The sequence below is a fragment of the Ornithorhynchus anatinus genome, chromosome 11 (assembly GCF_004115215.2).
Source record: "Ornithorhynchus anatinus isolate Pmale09 chromosome 11, mOrnAna1.pri.v4, whole genome shotgun sequence".
In the NCBI taxonomy this organism is placed as follows: Eukaryota; Metazoa; Chordata; class Mammalia; order Monotremata; family Ornithorhynchidae; genus Ornithorhynchus; species Ornithorhynchus anatinus.
The window spans coordinates 61,611,289-61,628,564 of NC_041738.1; the positions used below are offsets into that span (position 1 = coordinate 61,611,289).

Below are 17,276 nucleotides of genomic sequence, written 5' to 3' on the forward strand. Positions count from 1 at the left end.
GTCGCCGCCGGGCCCGTGGGCGAGGGGGACCGGGGCACGGGATGAGGGGAGCCGGGCGAGGCTGGGGCCGAGGGACGAGGCCGAGCGGACCGAGCCCCTCTCTGCTGCCTGGGGTCCCGGGCCCCGGCGACTCCTGGGAATTACGTGGCCTGGAGACGGAGTCGGATGTGGCGAGGCGGGGTCGTTGCTCGCCTGTGGCTCGGTGGTCTCCACCGGGCCGACTGTACGGATCAGTGCCCGCGGCGCCCTCTCTCCGACCCCTCCGCGTTGCGAGAGAGTCCGGCGATAGGCCGACCCCCGGGCGCCCGCCCTCCCGCCCCGCTGCCCGCCTCGCGGCGGGTCGGGCTCCCGGAGCCGCCGGGCCCCGCCCCTCACGGCCGTCTCGTTGCCCTCAGGGGGAGCTTCACGTCTCCAAGCTCTTCAACCACCCCAACCTCGTGCCCTATCGAGCCACCTTCATCGCCGACAATGAGCTGTGGGTGGTCACCTCCTTCATGGCCTATGGTGAGCTGTCCCGGCCCCTGGGGGCGGGGGGCGGGCCGGGGGTGGGGGGCGGCTACCTGTGGGTTGGGCTCGGGCCCCCTCCCGACCCTGCCCCCCATCCCGGCCCGCCCCTCAGGCTCAGCGAAGGATCTGATCGGCACGCACTTCACCGACGGCATGAGCGAACTGGCCATTGCCTACATCCTGCAGGGGCTGCTGAAGGCACTGGACTACATCCACCACATGGGTTACGTGCACAGGTACAACCGGCTGGGGGGCGGGGACGGGGAGGTCGCACTCACGAACGACCCCGGGCCGGGGCGGCCGGGCCGAAGGGCACCGGACCGGGAGTCGGGAGTCCGGGACCTGCGTCCTCGCCTGCTAGGGGGCCTGTCTCCCCGCTTTAATAGTCTGGGTCACGTTTCCCGCCTGTCCCCTCGGTACCCCCCCCTTCCCCTGCCAGAGTGAGGACTCGTGACCCCAAGTCTGTACGGAGCCACCTCTCTGCTCTGCTGTAGGAGGAGGTGATTTCCCATCCCGAGCCTGGCCCCGGATGCGAGGAGACAGGGGTGGGGCAGCGGGGTCAGCCCCTGTTCGGGTCGGCCCTCCCTCGGTCTCTTGAGGAGGGGGTGTCAGAGGCGGCGCGGGCGGGCCGGGGAGGCCCCGCGGTCCTGGACGAGAGAGGGTGCCGGGGTCCCTCTGACGGCGGTGGGTCGGGGGGTCGTCCCCGGGCAGGAGCGTGAAGGCGAGCCACATCCTGATCTCGGTGGACGGGCGGGTGCACCTGGCGGGCCTGCGCAGCAGCCTCAGCATGATCAGCCACGGTCAGCGCCAGCGCGTCGTCCACGACTTCCCCAAGTACGGCGTCAAGGTCCTGCCCTGGCTCAGCCCCGAGGTCCTGCAGCAGGTACGGGCCCCCGGCGGCCGCCCCCCAGCCGACTCCCCCCGTCCTCGCCCCTCCCCGCCCCTCCCCGCCCCCCGCACCAGAGAAGCAGTTTAGCCTGGTGGATAGAGCCTGGATCTGGGAGTCAGAGGTCCTGGGTTCTAATCCCGGCTCCACCACTTGTCCGCTGGGTGACCTGGGGCGAGTCACTTCACCTCTCGGGGCCTCATCTGCAAAATGGGGATTAAGACAGCCCCACGCGGGACAGGGACTGTGTCCAACTTGATTATCCCGTATCTACCCCAGCGCTTAGAATAGTGCTTGACACATAATGAGCTCTTAACAAATACTATTATCATTACTAGAATTATTATTGTTATCTCCGCCCCACCACCCCGGGGAGCCGGGGAGGGCAGGGGCCGGCGTCAGCCGGTCCAGAAGGTGCTTTTAGCTGTTAGCCAGCGGCCCGCCTGGGGCTCCCGACCCTCCCCAGGTGACGAGGGGTCCCGTCGCATCCTCTGGGCTCACCCCCTGGGCCTCGGGGCCCCCACCCGCCCTCCCCCCCACCACTGAGGAGGTCACTGGGACCACCCACGTGGGGACGCCGTAGCCATTGGAGAGGGAGGAGCGAGCCCTCCATAGAGCTCAGGCGAAAGGGGCACGGGCCACCCGTCTGAGGCGTCTCCACGACGGCAGGGGACCGGCCGTTGGGCCCGAGCGAGTGGTCTGCGGCCGGTGGCCCTGAGGGCCGGAGGACCCTCCTTTCCCTCCCTCCGGGCCCCAAGCTTCCTCTCCGGACCCCAGGGGAGCAGGGACCGTGTGACCCGCGACCGTTCTCTCCCGCCACAGAATCTGCAAGGCTACGACGCCAAATCGGACATCTACAGCGTGGGGATCACGGCCTGTGAGCTGGCCAACGGCCACGTCCCCTTCAAGGACATGCCCGCCACCCAGGTGAGGGGGCGGCCCGCCCGGCCTCGGCTCCGCCTTGTCACCTCCCCGCCCTGCGGCGGAGAAGGGCGGGCACCCGGTGGGCCCCGGGGGCGGGGGCGGGGGTCCCGAAGGGGCCGGGGCCCTGCCGGTGACGGGTCCGGTCGGCCCCAGATGCTGCTGGAGAAGCTGAACGGGACGGTGCCCTGCCTGCTGGACACCACCACCATCCCCGCCGAGGAGCTGACCATCGACACGTCCCGCTCGGGAGCCAACTCGGGCCCGGGCGAGGGCCTGGCGGCCAGCGGCACCCGCACCTCCAATGGGGACTCGCCCCTGCACCCGTACCACCGCACCTTCTCTCCCCATTTCCACCATTTTGTAGAGCTGTGTCTGCAGCGCAGCCCCGACCTGAGGTAGTGTGGCCCAGCGCGCCCGGGGGGGTTGGGTCGGGGGGCCGATGGGCCGGGAGAGCGCTCTGTGAAATGGTTTCCCCTCTCGCCAACCCTGCTGCCCTGGACCTGGCAGGGGGGAGGGGGGAGGGTCCGCCCAGGGGAGGATCCCCGGACCTGCAACCCGCCAAGATGCCCGCAGGGAAAGCTCCGGGTCCCAGAATTAGCGGCCGCCATCTGTCCCTCCTCTGCCCGATTCCTGCTCTCCTGGGCCCGGGGGGGTCGGGGCCCGGGGGGGTTGAGTGCCGGGGGCTCTTTGGGCGGGCCAGGCCACTGGGGCTGGGTGACGGACGCGGTGACTTTGGTTTCTTTCTTCTTCTGTGCCCTCTGTCCAGGCCAACCGCCAGCACCCTCCTGGGCCATTCCTTCTTCAAACAGGTACTGGAACGTGCCCCCCAGCCCCGCCCCCCTACCACGACGGAGACCTGGAGGGCCGAGCTCCGCCAGGCTCTGGCTCTAGGCTTGCGCTGGCCTATCCTCCCCCCTCCCCACCCCGAGCCGGGGAGCGGGTGCCCCCCGGCCCCGGCACGGAGCCCCGCCCGCCCCCGGCCCTCGCGCGGCCGTCCGCCCGGCCGTCCGGCGTTGCAGCTCGTCTCCTCCCCCAGATCAAGCGCCGCGCCTCCGAGGCCCTGCCGGAGCTGCTCCGTCCCGTCACCCCAATCACCAGCTTCGAGGGCGGTAGTCAGCCCCAGGACCCCAGCGGCATCTTCGGGCTGGTGTCCAGCCTGGAACAGCTGGACGTGGACGACTGGGAATTCTGAGCCCCTCGGGGGTAGGGGATCGGGGGGGTGGCCGGGCCTCTCCCTGGAAGGACCTCACGGGGGTCTGATCCCTAGGACTAGCGTCTCGACCCCTCCCAGCGGGAAGCCGGCTGGCCGGGAAAGGACGGCTTGGCCAGGCGGCCGGACGCTCCCGGGGCAGGGCAGGGCCCTGCTCTTTCCTATCCGGTGCGGCCAGGGGGCTGGGGAGGCCCCGGCAGGAACCCGAGGGTCGGCAGGAGCCCACACCGTGGCCCCCGCCGGCTGCCGCGGACTGGATCCGAGGGGCGGTGATCGAGTTCGGCCCACCTTTGCCCCTTGGGGCTGTGCCCTCTGGGCAACTGTTGGGGGGAGGTGGACCTGCCCAGGGGGAGCGTAATGCTGCCCCGCTGCCGCTCTAGCCCGGAGCAGAGAGCGGCACCCGGTCCCTTCCAGGCCGGGACGGGGTGGCGGGGGGGAGATGGGAAACGGACCCTCCTCGCCCCGCTGCAGTTGGGCCGGGGCCCTGTTTCATCCAGCTGACGGGCAGGCTCGCGCCCAGGTGCTGTGGGGGGGGGGGGGTGTCTCCTCTGCCCGCCCCCACCCAGCCCCCTCCTCTCAAGCAAACTAAGATCCCGAGACATGTTTTCCCCGGACTCTCCCGCAGGCTGGACCCCCCCCCCGGCTCCAGAACAGATTAAAGTTGCCATTGGTAGAACCCGGCCGGGAGCCTCCTGGTCTTTTGGCCCCAGCTCGGGCCCGGGTCGGTGAAGTGACGGAGCTGTGGGGCCTGGTGGGGGGACGGGGGTGCCCGTCCCGGGCTGGGGGGGAGCCGGGCACCCAGAGGGCGCGGATGGGGGCTGGGCAGCGGGGTGAGACTTTCTAGGTCTGAGCTCCCCGGCAGCATGGCTTCGTGGAAAGAGCCCGGGCTTGGGAGCCAGAGGACGTGGTTTCTAATCCCCGCTCCGCCGCTTGTCTGCTGTGTGACTCTGGGCAAGTCACTTCACGTCTCTGCGCCTCGGTTACCTCATCTGTAAAATGGGGATTTAGACCGTGAGCCCCACGTGGGGCACCCTGATCGCCTCGTATCTACACCGGTGCTTAGAACGGTGCTTGGCACGTAGTAAGCGTTTTACAAGTACCGTGATGATTATCGTTATTACAGATCACCCCTTTGTCCCACCTTAGCCCACATCACCTCAGTTTAGAACAAGAGACCACTGCCTTCTGACTGTGCCCCAGCTCCTGCCTCCCGGGTCGCTCAGCCGGCCCTGGCCCCCGGGGGCGGGGGAAGGGGCAGCTAATCACCCTCAGCCTGGCCCCCCTGAGCTCAGGATCTGGCCGGGCAGGGACGTCCCCTTCCCCTGGACCCTCCCCCCTCAGCCCACCGTCGGCTCCGCCTCTGGCCTCTTGGTCGCCCTCGGCCTCGGCTGGCTGGAGCCCGTGAGGTCTCCCGACCTCCTAGGTTTGGAGATGACTGCTGAAAAGGGAGGCCAGGGTCCGGAGGGTGGTCCCACGCGGGCCCCGCCGCCTGCAGCCCCCACCCTCATCCAGAACTGCCATCGGCCACCTCTTCTTGCCCAGGGCCACCTCGGTCCCCCAGGATCTCCAGCTCCTCTTGAGAGCCCGGTCCAGGAACTCCACCCCCACCTCCTCCTCGCCGCGGCCGTTGACCTCACGTCCGACCTTCTGCGGTCGTGGAAATAGCATCTCCGCCGTGCCCGCCGCCTGCCACGCTGACCGAGCCCTGTCCTCGGCCCCCGTGAAGCAGAGGCCCCGGCGGCAGCCTGACCGCCATTCTTCCTTGTTTCCCTCTTGACGGGGGAGAGGAGGCAGCACCCCCCACCCCCCCAATCACCCGCCCCTCCAATTTCCCCATCAGGAAAGCCCCCCCCGTCCCCCGATGCGTGGCAGCCCATGGGTGATGCTTTGCGTGCGACTCTGCTCCTGCTGTTGGCAGAGTGGGGGAGAGGGGCGTGGGCACAACCTATGTTTAGATTTGCCTGCCTGACGGAGACGGCAGCCCTCATCCACCCCCGCTTCCCCGACGATGCTTGTCAGAGTCCCCTGGGGGATTGAGGGGGCCCCCAGCCCCTCCGAGCCCGTCAGAGATAACGGTCCCCCCTCCTGACCTGGCTCTTGGAAAAGCTCGGGGCCCCAGGGTGGGGAGGATGCGGGGAGGGGCGTGGGTTAGTGCTGTCTCCCAAAGGATGGGAGAGGGGCACCCGCAAGACCGGCGGCCTTCGGCCCACCTTCTCCCCAGCTGGACCAGGCCAGGCTGCCGTTTGGTTCTCCAGTCAATCTGGGGTTTATTGAGCGCTCACTGGTGTGGAGGAGGGTCCGGGTCCCTTGGAACAGCAGCTCTTGGCCGTCGGCTGTACTCCTATAACCCAGCCCGTGCACCCGGCCTCCTCCAACGCCAACTTATTCTGTACCTTGATCTCGTCTCTCTCGCCTCTGCCCCCTTGGCCAGCCCTCCCTCTGGAGTGGAACTCCTCCCCCTTCTCTCCCCCAAATACAAAAGACCAGCACTCTCCCCACTTTCAAAGTTGTACAAAAATCGCATCTCCAAGAGGCCTTCTCTGTCTAAGCCCTCACATCCCCTAGTCTCCCTCCCTTCTCAGTTGGCTGTATCTATTGAGTAGCTACCGTGTGCAGAGCACTTGGGAGAGGACAGTACGACAGAGTTGGTGGTGGACGGGTTGCCCGCCCACCAGGAGCTTACAGCCTAGAGGGGGACAAGCATTAAAATGCGGATATGTACGCAAACCGCCTTGGGCCCGAGCGTGGGGTGAATAATCCAAGTGCCAGGGAGAGGCGGAAGGGAGTGGGAGTTGGATAAATGAGGGCTTAATGGGGGAAGACCTTTTAGAGGGGATGTTATTTTACTAAGGCTTTGAAGGTGGGGAGAGCGGTGGTCTGTCAGATGTGAAGGGGGAGGGAGTTCCAGGCCAGTGACAGGATGTGGGCGAGGGGTGGGCGGTGAGAAAAAAGAGATTGAGGTACCGGGAGTGTGTTGGTGTTAGAGGAGAAAAGCGAGTGCCCTGCGATCATAGTAGGAAACCGAGCAAGCTCCTGTGGGCAGGGAACAACGCGTCTGCCAATTCTGTTATTGGGTACTCTCCCAAGCGCTTAGTACAGTGTTCTTCACGCAGTAAGTAGGCGATGAGTAGGTTTGATCCGAGGGGGCAGGGTGATTGAGTGCTTTAAAGGTGATGGTAAGGACTTTCTGTTTGATGTGGAGATGGGTGGGCGACCACCGGAGGCTCTCGACGAGTGGGGAAACGTGGACTAGAGCATTTCTGTAGAAGAATGATCGGGGCACCAAAATGAAGTGGGGAGAGACAGGAGGCAGGAAGGTCGGCAAGGAGGCCGATGCAATAGTCCGGGGAGGATAGGATAAGTGCTGGGATCAGAGAGGGTAACCTTAAATGGTAAATAACTGCGGCATTTGTTAAGCACTCACTGTGTGCCAGGTACACTGTACTACGCTCTGGAGTGGATGCAAGCAGATCGGGTGGGTCACTGTCCCTTTCCACATGGGGCACATAGTCTTAATCCCCATTTTACAGATGAGGGAACTGAGGCCCAGAGAAGTGACTTGCCCATGATCACACGACAGACAAGTGGCGGAGGCAGGATCAGAGCCCAGGTCTTTCGAGTCCCAGGCCTGTGCTCTTTCCTCTCGGCTAACTTCTCTGTGCCTCAGTTCCCTCATCGGCAGAATGGGGATTCGAAACCTGTTCTACCGACAGGGACTGTGTCCATCCCGCTTAACTGTGTCTACCCCAGGCCTGAGAACAGTGCCTGACACATAGCAAGTGCTTCAAATATCTTCAAAAGTAAGTGCTCTAAAAATCCACTGATCGATCGATTGATTGAATGAAGACACTGCTCATGGTAGAATCCATTGATGAAGGTGTATGCAGCCGAAAAGGCAAGGCGGGACCACGGTCCAGACCCCGTTGTGCACCCAAAATGGCCTAGTGAAGAGAGGTTGGGCCTGGGAGTCGGAAGGACCTGGGTTCTAATCCCAGCTCCGCCACACGTCTGCTGTGTGACCTTGGGCAGGTCACTTAGTTTCTCTGTGCCTCAGTTACCGCTTGTAAAATGGGGATTAAGACGGCGAGCCCTATGGGGGACAGGGATTGTGCCCACCTGATTATCTTGTATCTACCCCAGCGCTTAGTACAACGCACGGCACATAGTAAGCGCTTAACACCACCATAATTATTACTAATACTCCTTGCTTGCAGTGCCTAGAGCATTTGAAACTTTGGCTCCAAGAGAGTTTACTCCCCTCCGTCCTCTCCTTGTTGACGTCGGTGCGGGCCACGGGGGTCTGTCCTCGGCAACTGCCCCGCCGCTCGCCGCCGGGATGCCGTGCCGTCCGGGGCTTTGATTTTTACTCTGACCCTTAAAATGGTTCCTCTGCCCCAGGCCCGGATGGGCAGCGTGGCACAGTAGCTAGAGCACGGGCCTGGGCGGCGAAAGGTCGTGCGTTCTAATTCCGCCTCTGCCACACGCCTGCTGTGTGGCCTCGGGCAAGTCACTTCACCGGGCCTCGGTTCCGTCATCTGTAAAACGGGGATGGAGACCGTGAGCCCTGCGGGAGACAGGGACTGTGTCCAACCCGATTACCACGCATCTACCCCAGTGCCTTATTTTGGGTATTTGTTAAGCGCTGACTATGTGCCAAGCACTGTTCTAAGCTCTGGGGTAGATAGAAGGTAATCACATCGTCCCACATGGGGCTCGCCGTCTTCATCTCCATTTAACGGATGAGGCCCAGAGGAGTGAAGTGAGTTAGCCCAGTGCATGGCGCATAGTAAGCGCTTAACCAATGCCATGGTTGTAATTATGGATGGCAGGTCGGCCGGGGTGGCGGGGGATGAACGTGGCCGGGCCCGGCTGGGCCGGGGAGGAGAGGAGGAGGGGACGGCCTCGGCCTGGGCGGGGCTGAAGCCGGGGGTCGTCGGTGAGGCGAGGGGGGATGAGAATAATAGCGTTGGCATTTTTAAGCGCTTACTATGTGCCAAGCAGCGTGGCTCAGTGGAAAGAGCCCGGGCTGGAGAGTCCGAGGTCATGGGTTCGAATAACGGCTCTGCCGCTTGCCAGCTGTGTGACTTGGGGCAAGTCACTTCTCTGGGCCTCAGTTCCCTCATCTGTCAAATGGGGACGAAGACTGGGAGCCCCACGCGGGACAACCTGATCACCTTGTATCCCCCCCAGCGCTCAGAACAGTGCTCTGCACATAGTAAGAGCGTAACAGATACCACCATTATTATTATTAAGCACTGTTCTAAGCGCGGGGGGAGTCCCAGGGTCATCAGGTGGTCCCACGTGGGGCTGCCAGTTTTCATCCCCATTTGACAGATTTGAGGCCCAGAGAAGGGAAGCTTCCAAGGCGCTGCTATTCCGGCGACTGTGTAGAGAAGCAGCGTGGCTCAGTGGAAAAGAGCACGGGCTTTGGAGTCAGAGGTCATGAGTTCGAATCCCGGATCTACCACTTGTCAGCTGTGGGACTGTGGGCGAGTCACTTCACTTCTCCGGGCCTCAGTTCCCTCATCTGGAAAATGGGGATGAAGACTGTGAGCCCCACGTGGGACAATCTGATGACCCTGTGTCTCCCCCAGCGCTTAGAACACTGCTCTGCACATAGTAAGCGCTTAACAAATACCAACAAAGATCACGGGCTTGGGAGTCAGAGGTCATGAGTTCGAATCCCGGCTCGGCCACTTGTCAGCTGGGTGACTGTGGGCGAGTCACTTGACTTCGCTGGGCCTCAGTTCCCTCATCTGTAAAATGGGGATTAACTGTGAGCCTCAGGTGGGACAACCTGATGACCCTGGATCTCCCCCAGCGCTTAGAACAGTGCTCTGCACATAGTAAGCGCTTAACAAATACCAACATTATTATTATTATTATTATTATTAAGACCCCGGTCCTGACGGCCTGACTGACTGACTGATTGACAGGCCCCGCCGCGCGCGCGCTTCGCCCCTCCCTCTCTCCCTCCTCCCCCCCCGGCCGTCACGTGACGGGGCGGGGAGCGTCCCGATTGGCTGCGGCCGCGGGGCCGCTCGGCGGGAGGGGGGGGGGAGGGGCGGCCCATGACGTCACGGCGCCGGGCGGGAGCAGCGGGAGGGAGGAGCGCGGCCCCTAGCGGCGGGACGGGGCGCGGCGGGGGGCGGGGGTCCCGGGGCGGGGGCGGGACCGGGGGCGGCGGGGAGACAAAGAGGGGGGTCTCGGGCCCGGCCCCGAGGCGGCTCCGGGGCCCGGACCGGCCAATGGGCGGGAGGGCGGGCGGGGGCCCATAAAGCGGCCTCCCGGGAGCAGGAGGAAGAGGAAGAGGAGGAGGAGGAGGAGGAGGAGGTGGTCGTGGGGAGCCCCAGGCAGCCCCCCGCCCCACCCTCCCTCCCTCCCTCCCTCCCTCCCCATCTCGGGCGGCCGGAGCCGAGCCCCGGCCCCGGTGAGAGCCGCGGGGGGGCACCGCGGGCTGGGCGCCCCTCCCCCTCCCCCCTCCCGCCCCGGGCAGCCGGTCCTCAAGGCGCCGGGGAGGGGGCGTTGCTAGGGGCGACTTGTTGCCAGGCAAGAGGAGGGGCGGACGGGGGGATGCTGGTGGGGGGCGAAGGCGGGAGGGGCTCGTGGCCGCAGGATGAGGGCAGAGGGGTCCGGGCCGCGGGGCGCCGCCCCCCGGGTCCCCCGCGGGGACCCCCGGGCCGGGCCGGGCCGGGCCGGGCCGGGCCTGGGGGGCGAAGCCGCGGCCGGGCCCGGGTCCGCCCCCTCCCCACCGGGGTCACCGAGGGGCCGGGCCCGCCCCCCCTCCCGTCCCCGGACGGTCCGGGCCAACTCGGGGTCACCAGCTTCTCTTTTCCGCTTCCTCCTCAGGCCCTGGGAACCGGGGCCCCGGGCCGGCCCCAGGGGGACCGGGCTGCGGGGGTGGGGACGGGGGTCTTAGCCGGGACGGGGGCCACCGTGGAGCCTCCACGGGGCCGGGGCCGGGGCCGGCAGGGCTGATGTGGGGAGGGGGCCTCCTGGGGTGGGGGAAAACGAGGGGGCTCGGGGGGATTGGGGAAAGGAAGGCCGATGGGGTGGTCTGCTTGGGGGGGCTCAGACGGGAAGGGGAGGGTCCGGAGGGGGGCTGGGATTGGTCACCAGCCACCTCCCCCAGACCCTCCGCCCCTGCTCCTTCTCCCTTCCATCCAACCCCCCACCCCCAAGACCCCTCCGACCCCTTGGGGCTCCTTGCAAATCAGGAAGTCACCCAACCTGCCACAGGAAGTGTCTTAGGGAAAGTCCCAACCGCAGCCCCCCCTCCCCACCCCCCAACCCCAGCCCGAGCCGTAAACAACCCCCCAACCCCGGGGGCCCCTGGGCGGGCGGAGGGAGGCTCGCCCCCTCCGACCGACTTCTCCTTCCAGCAGGGCCTGAAAAACCGTCCCGTCGCCGCCATGTTCCAGGCCGCGGGGGCCGCCGCCACCCCCGTCTCCCACGTAGGTGCCACCCTCGGGGGGCGGGAGGTCGGGCCGGGGCGCGGGGCCCCGACCCCCGGACGGCGTCCGGAGAAGGCCCGGGAGAGCGGGAAACGAGACCCTTCGGGGGCAGGAGTCGTCCTGCCCGACGGGGGTGGGTAGATGGACCGGCCTCCGGGGACCCGGTGGCGGTGGGGGGCTTCCGCGTCGGGGGGGGCCTCCCCTCAACGTCCCCTCCCAATCTCTCCCCAGGAGGCTAAGGGCGGCCCAAGCGGCGGCAGCACGGTCCAGCGGTCCAAGGTACCGGGCCTGGAAGTCGGGGAGGAGGGATGGGCCCGAGGGAGCGGGAGCTGGGGGGGACGGGGCATCCCGGCCCCTGACCGATTCCCCCCCGACCCCCGCCAGTCGTTCAGCCTGCGGGCCCAGGTGAAGGAGACCTGCGCCGCCTGCCAGAAGACCGTCTACCCCGTGGAGCGGCTCGTGGCCGACAAGTTCGTCTTCCACGCCTCCTGCTTCTGCTGCAAGCACTGCCGGACCAAGCTCAGGTACCCCCTCCCGCGTCCCCGCCGGCCCGCCCGGGGCCCCGGCTCGCCCGCCGCTTCCTCGCGTCCCCCCGCCGCCCTCCCCTCCTTCCTCTGCCCCCCGCGGGGTCGGCGTCCCTGACGGGGGCGTCCGTGGCAGCCTGGGCAGCTACGCGGCCCTGCACGGAGAATTCTACTGCAAGCCGCACTTCCAGCAACTCTTCAAGAGCAGAGGCAACTACGACGAGGGCTTCGGCCGCAAGCAGCACAAGGAGCTCTGGGCCCGCAAGGAGCCGGACGGCGGCGACGCCAAGACGGCCTGAGCGCCCCCCCCCCCCCTCCCGCCCCGTCCCGCTCCAGCCCTCGGGCCCCAGGGTGGGGGTGGGCGGGAGGCCTGGAGGGTGGCCGGTCGGGCGGGGGAGAGGGTCAAGCTGTTCAAAACTCAGGCTGCGCGGCCCCGGGCTTGCCCGGGGCGAAAGGGTTCCCGCCTGCCCCACTGGGATTCCTCAGGTCCGTCCGGATGCCCCTTTCAGGGGCGGGTCCCGGATTTAGGCTCCTCCCTCCCCTCCCCAAAGGTGCCTTCTCTCCAACCGGGAGCCAGTCCGCCCTCCTCCCTCCCTCCCTCCCCCCCGCTCCCCTCGCCCCCTTCTCCCCCGGCCCCGCCACCGGCCGCTGCCATCTACCTCCGCCCGCCAGCGGGCTGTGGACCGGGGAGGCCGGGAGGGGCTCCGGCTCCACCTCCTGGGGTGGATTTTACAGCCGGCGGGGGCACGGCCGGACCCCGCCGGACCGGGCCGGAGCCGGGGAGCGCGGAAGCCCCCCCGAAGCCTTGGGGAAGCTCGAGGGCCGGTAGCCGTAAACGCCGGCCCGAGGGCTAGAGGCGGGTGGCACCCGAGCATCCCCGCCCCGCCTCCGCCCGCGTGGTGCCCGTCGTCGTGACCGTCGTGGCCTGTTTTAACAAAACACATTCCCGAACTCCTGCCTGGCTCTGTCCGTTCTGGGGAGGGGGGGCCGGGGCAGCCCCTCGGGGGGCGGCTCGGCGCGCGCCCGGGGGGGGAGCGGGGTTGTTCGCCGGGGGAGGAGCCGCTCCTTCGCATGCCGGCGCGGGCGTCGGGTGCGGTGGGGGGGAAGAGGCGGGAGGGGAGGGTTACGGACCGGGGCCTCGTCCCCTCCGATCCCCGGCGCCGTCCCCCGGCCGCCGTGGGCCGGGTGCGGGGGGCAGAAGGGGCGACAGCCAAGTGGAGGAAGTTTGGGCTTCTTTCCCCTCCCCCTCAGGCCAGGCCGAGCAGCGTGGCCCGAAGGCTAGAGCCGGGGCCCGGGAGGCAGAAGGACCTGGGTTCTAATCCCAGGTCCGTCTGGGTGCTGGCTGGACTCGAGCGAGTCCCTTCGTTTCCCTGTGACCGTTTCCTCGTCTGAAAACTAAGGACTGAGAGCGTGAGCCCCACGGGGGACAGGGAACGTGCCTAACCCCATGAGCTCGTATCCACCCCAGCGCTTAATACAATGCCTGGCACACAGGAAGCGCTCAACAGATGCCTTAAAAAAAACCCCCACCGCTCGATCACGGCGGCTGGCCGGGGGGGGTCAGGGTCCTGGGGTCGATTCTCCCCCTTCCACCTCCCCAACCCCCCCCGGGGCCCGGTGCCCCCTGAACCCGGCGGCTCTGGTGCGGGGGGCGGGAGGGCCGCGGGCGGACGCTCCCTCGTTCCCGGCCGGGGACGGGCGATGTCTTCCCTCGTTCCGTTGGACGGCACGCTGCCGACGCTCAGTCCAGCGCTCCGCACATAGTAAGCGCTCGGTAAATGCCATCGATCGACTTCTCCCCCCCCCACCCCAGCCTGACGGAGCCCCCCGGGGAGGGGGGGCAAGCAGCGCAGCCGGAGCCGGTCCGTATAAATGATCATTTATTGGAAAGAAAACACGCTACGTTGGCTTTGCACTGCAAGCCCTTGGTCGGGATATAGTCAGATAAACTACGGCTGTGAGTTCTCCCGCCTCCCCCCGAACCCTGACCTCCGACCCCCGACCCCCGGGGGAGCGGCTCCTCGCCGGCCTCCCGCACCAGAGCAGGGCCTCGGCGGGTCGGAGCCCGGGTTGGGGGTCGGGGGTCAGGGAGGGCAGGCGGGCTCCGGCCGCGGGCCCGGCCCAGGTGGCCCTCCAGCCCCAGACAGTGGCCCGAGGTGAAGGGCGCAGGGGAGGCGCCGCTCCCCGCCCCTCCGCCGCCGGAGACCGGGGGGAGGCCGGGGGAGCCCCGGGCCCCCGGGCCCGGGCCGCGGGCTTCGGATAATTTAATACAAAAATAATAAATTAAGCAGCAGCAGCAGCTCAGTCGAGCCTGAGGCTGCGGGTCCAGCGCCTCCACAGCGTTTTGGCACAATCGTCAAGTGTTTTGGGGAGCGGGGTTTTGGTTTTTTTTCTGATGTTGTCTTTTTCCCTTTGAAACCCAAACCGATTAACCGCTTCCTGCCCGTGGCGCTCGGGGCCCGGAGAGATGCCCCCGGCGGGGGCCGAAAGGGAGGGCGGGACGGGCCCGTCCCCTTCTCCTCCGGCAGCGCCCAGCTCGGGGGAAGGGGAGGGGATGGGGCGGGGAGGGGGAGACCCCCACCCCAAGCCCCTCAGCCAAGCTGACACAGCAGCTTTGGTCCAGAAAAGATGCCCCTAACCGGAGTCGGGGCGGTGGGGGGGGGGGGCGGGGGGGAAGGGGGTCGGGGGGCTTGGAAGGCCCCGGCCGCGGGGCGGGGGGAGGGGAAGAGGCAGGAGGTCCGGCCGGAGCCCCCCGCGTCAGAACCGGCGGCCGACGCCGCAAGAAACCGGCCCAGGCGGGTCGAGAGGTGTCCGTTGGGGGAGAGGGTCGGAGCCGGGAACGGCCGGAAGGAGCCGAGCGGGCGCTACGGACGACGTTGGGGAAAGTGCATCGTCGACGACCAAGGCGGGAACGGGGGTCGGGGATGGGGGACGACTTTGGCTTATTCCGGTCCGCCTCGCGGCGGACCCGCCCGATCCCCGGGGCGAGGACCCCCCACCCTGCGCCGGGCGTTTTGGCTTCCTTCACTTTAGCTTTAAGCCCAAAGGAGTGGGGGGGCCGGGGGGAAGAGGAGGTGGGCTTCTCCGCTAGGCACGTGTGTGGGCTGGGGGCGGGGGGGCGTCCGGGGCTGAGGTAAAACGTGGCAGCTTGAAGCCGCTCGGAGGCTCCGCTCCCGTCCCCCCAGACCCATCCTGGGCCGAAGCGGGGAGCCGGCGAGGGGGCCCGGGGGGCTCACCCCACCGGCCGAGGGGGATCGGGGGAGGGCTACCGGGGCCCGGAGCCGGGAGCACGACCTCCGCCTCCCCCCTCCCCCCCCCCCCCCAGCTCCTTCCTTCCTTCCTTCTCCCCCAACGCCCGGGGAGGGGGAGCTGGGGGAAGGTAGTCCCTGGGACCCCCAGGGTGGGGGGAGAGGGGAGGCAAGACGGCACGGCCAGGCCTCCGGCTCCCCCAGCCCCCACTCTCCGCCCCGCGTCGCCTGGCGGGCTCCGCCCGCTCCGTCCGGGCCCGGTCGGCTCTTCCCTGAATAAGGCAGCCAAGATTTTTTTCCATTCATCTTTGGTCAGGGGAGGGGGCGAGGGCAGAGGGGGACGGGAGCCGATCCCCTCCTTTCCTCCCCGGCCCCCTCCGTGGCCGGGGGAGGCCGCGAGCCCCCGGGTTCTTCTCCGGGAAACGAGCGACGCTGCACGGCCCGCCCGGCGGGGCCGGGGGCCGCGGGGGAAGGGGGTGGGCGTCCCTCCTCCGCGCCCCTCCCCAGAGCGGGTCGCGAGTCTGCCGGGCCCGGTTCCGGCCCTCGAGCGTGCAGTCGCCGCGGCCCGGCCCGGCCCAGAGGAGACTCGCGCCTGCGGGTCAGACGACTCGGTTCCGGGCGGGCCGGGGGGAGGAGCCTCCCCGGGGGCGGTGGCCGCGGGGGCCCGCGGCCCCCTCTCCGCCCCTCCGGGGGCCGAGGGCCCGCAGGAGCTCGGGCCGCGGCGGCCTCGGTGGGCGGCGGGCCTCAGTACGCGAGCTGTGCAAAGTGGTGTCGGAGCAGCTCCTCGGCCGAGGGCCTGTGCCTCGCCTCCACGAAGATCCTCCGTAGGAAGTCCCGGCCGTGCTCGGAGATGTGCGGGGGCAGCTGCGGGTTGGTGGGCTGGGTGGCGATCTTGAAAATGGCGGCCATGGCTTCGTATTCCGCCCAAGGGGGCTTCTCCGTCAGCATCTCCACCACGGTGCAGCCCAGGCTCCTGGGGAAGACGGAGGGCGGGGGCGGGGAGGTCCCGTGAGCGGCCGGCCCGGCCCTCGTCACCCCCCACCCCCCGGCTCGGGAACCGGGGGCGGGGGAGGTCCGCCGCCTCGGTGGTTTCCGACGTCGCCTCTCCGCGGGGTCCCCGGGCCCCCGTCTCTCCTCCTCTCCTCTCCTGCCGGCCTCCTCCGCCTCCTCCGTCTTCCAAGCCCTTCTGAGGCCCCATCTCCACGAGGCCTCCCCCGATTAATCTCTCCGAGTCCGACCCTATTTCCCCCGACTGCCGTTTCGCTTCTGGAGGGCCTCCGGGGGTTTGCCCGTCGCCCCCCGTCGAACGGAAACCCCTCGCCGTTGGCTTTAAAGGACCCGACCCCCCCCAGCCCCTTCCTACCTCACTTCCTCTGCCACCACGGCCCCGCCCGCGCACCTCGCTCCTCGCGCTCCACTCCGACCCCCTCGCCGAACCTCCGTCTCGCCCATCCCGCCACCGACCCCTCACCCTCCCTCTCCCTCCCCGTATGACCGACCGCCACCCTCCCCACCATCGGAGTCTTCAGATCTCACCTCCTCCAAGAAACCTTCCCCGATCGAGCCCTCATCTCCCCTACTCCCTCTCCCTTCTGTCACCTCGGCACTTGGGATCCGCACCCTTCAACAACCTGACTCTCCCAAAACACACTTACGTACTTGGGTCCGTATCCGTTGTTCATTTTTAACGTCCGTCTCCCCCTCTAGATTGAAAGCCACTTGTGGGCAGGGAACACGTCTACCGACTCGTCTAGCGGTGTTCCCTCCCAAGCGCTCGGGATTATGCTCTGCACGCAGTAAGCGCGCAGTTAATACTACCGATGGATCGATCCAGTGTCTCCGCGTCACGTGGGCACTTGACTACTTCCCACCTGCGGATTCTTCCCCCGAACTTAGTACACTGCTCTGGACAAATACCATTACTGATATCCATATCCCATTGCACTTATCTCCATATTTTTACACTATATTACTTCCCGTTAACCCATCGATGATATTAAGCGTTTACTGGGCGCAGAGCGCCGTACTAAGCATCTGGGAGAGTACGATAGAGTTGATGATGACGACGATAAACTTTCTCCGTTCATGAGGAGTTTACAGTCTAAAGGGGGAGACGGACGTCACCGTAAATCTCAGATGGTTCTGCAGGTAAGCGTCGTGGGATCGAGGGGAGAAAATCAAAGCGCTTAAGGAGAACGGACACAAAACGCACAGGGGATGCAGAAGGGCCGGAGAGCAGAGTGGCCTAGTGCACAGAGCAGGGGCCAGGGGACTTGGGTTCTAGTCCCAGGTCTGCCGCTCGTCTGCTGTGTGACCCCGGGCGAGTCACTTCACTTCTGTGTACCTCCGTCTCTTCATCTCTAAGATGGGGACTAAATCCTACCCCTTCCTACGTAGGCTGTCAGCCCCGGGTGGGAAAGGGATTGTGTCTGACCTGATTATTGTCTATCTACCCCAGCCCTTAGTAGACTGCTTGCCACACAGTAGCCCTTAACGATGATCTTAATAATTATAATTACTAAT

General features: G+C 67.0%; 3 protein-coding genes across 17 annotated transcripts in view; 2 read left to right on the forward strand and 1 right to left on the reverse strand.

Annotated features, from left to right (window-relative positions):
- Positions 1 to 4,209, forward strand: part of STRADA (STE20 related adaptor alpha) — a 29,515-nt gene extending 25,306 nt beyond the window's left edge. For all 14 annotated transcript variants that reach the window (XM_029075463.2, XM_029075468.2, XM_029075466.2 and 11 more), the window contains 7 exons: positions 396 to 504; positions 620 to 743; positions 1,219 to 1,390; positions 2,216 to 2,320; positions 2,471 to 2,712; positions 3,084 to 3,126; positions 3,354 to 4,209. In XM_029075463.2, coding sequence (XP_028931296.1) covers positions 396 to 504; positions 620 to 743; positions 1,219 to 1,390; positions 2,216 to 2,320; positions 2,471 to 2,712; positions 3,084 to 3,126; positions 3,354 to 3,509 — 951 coding nt within the window. In that variant the 3' untranslated portion in view covers positions 3,510 to 4,209. The remainder of the gene's footprint in view (positions 1 to 395; positions 505 to 619; positions 744 to 1,218; positions 1,391 to 2,215; positions 2,321 to 2,470; positions 2,713 to 3,083; positions 3,127 to 3,353) is intronic.
- A 5,704-nt stretch (positions 4,210 to 9,913) lies between these two features.
- On the forward strand, positions 9,914 to 12,460 carry LIMD2 (LIM domain containing 2). Of its 2 annotated transcripts, none has more exons than XM_029075519.1 (5): positions 9,914 to 9,957; positions 10,913 to 10,981; positions 11,213 to 11,260; positions 11,366 to 11,505; positions 11,642 to 12,460. In XM_029075519.1, exons 2-5 carry the CDS (start codon positions 10,940 to 10,942, stop codon positions 11,802 to 11,804), a joined length of 393 nt encoding a protein of 130 aa, XP_028931352.1. In that variant the 5' UTR covers positions 9,914 to 9,957; positions 10,913 to 10,939; the 3' UTR covers positions 11,805 to 12,460. The 2 variants fall into 2 exon arrangements, with proteins under 2 accessions (XP_028931352.1, XP_028931354.1); XM_029075521.1 differs by having other exon boundaries at positions 9,943 to 9,957; positions 10,910 to 10,981.
- Positions 12,461 to 14,851: 2,391 nt separating this feature from the next.
- MAP3K3 (mitogen-activated protein kinase kinase kinase 3) overlaps positions 14,852 to 17,276 on the reverse strand; it is a 33,541-nt gene continuing 31,116 nt past the window's right edge. The window contains exon 17 of the mRNA XM_029075573.2: positions 14,852 to 15,726. Within this exon, the coding sequence (XP_028931406.1) occupies positions 15,498 to 15,726 (229 nt within the window). The 3' untranslated portion in view covers positions 14,852 to 15,497. The remainder of the gene's footprint in view (positions 15,727 to 17,276) is intronic.

Coding starts and splice junctions, on each gene's coding strand:
- LIMD2 (XM_029075519.1), top strand. CDS start 10,940: ATGTTCCAGGCCGCGGGGGCCGCCGCCACCCCCGTCTCCCAC. Junction 10,982..11,212: donor CCGCCACCCCCGTCTCCCAC/GTAGGTGCCACC, acceptor ATCTCTCCCCAG/GAGGCTAAGGGCGGCCCAAG. Junction 11,261..11,365: donor GCACGGTCCAGCGGTCCAAG/GTACCGGGCCTG, acceptor GACCCCCGCCAG/TCGTTCAGCCTGCGGGCCCA.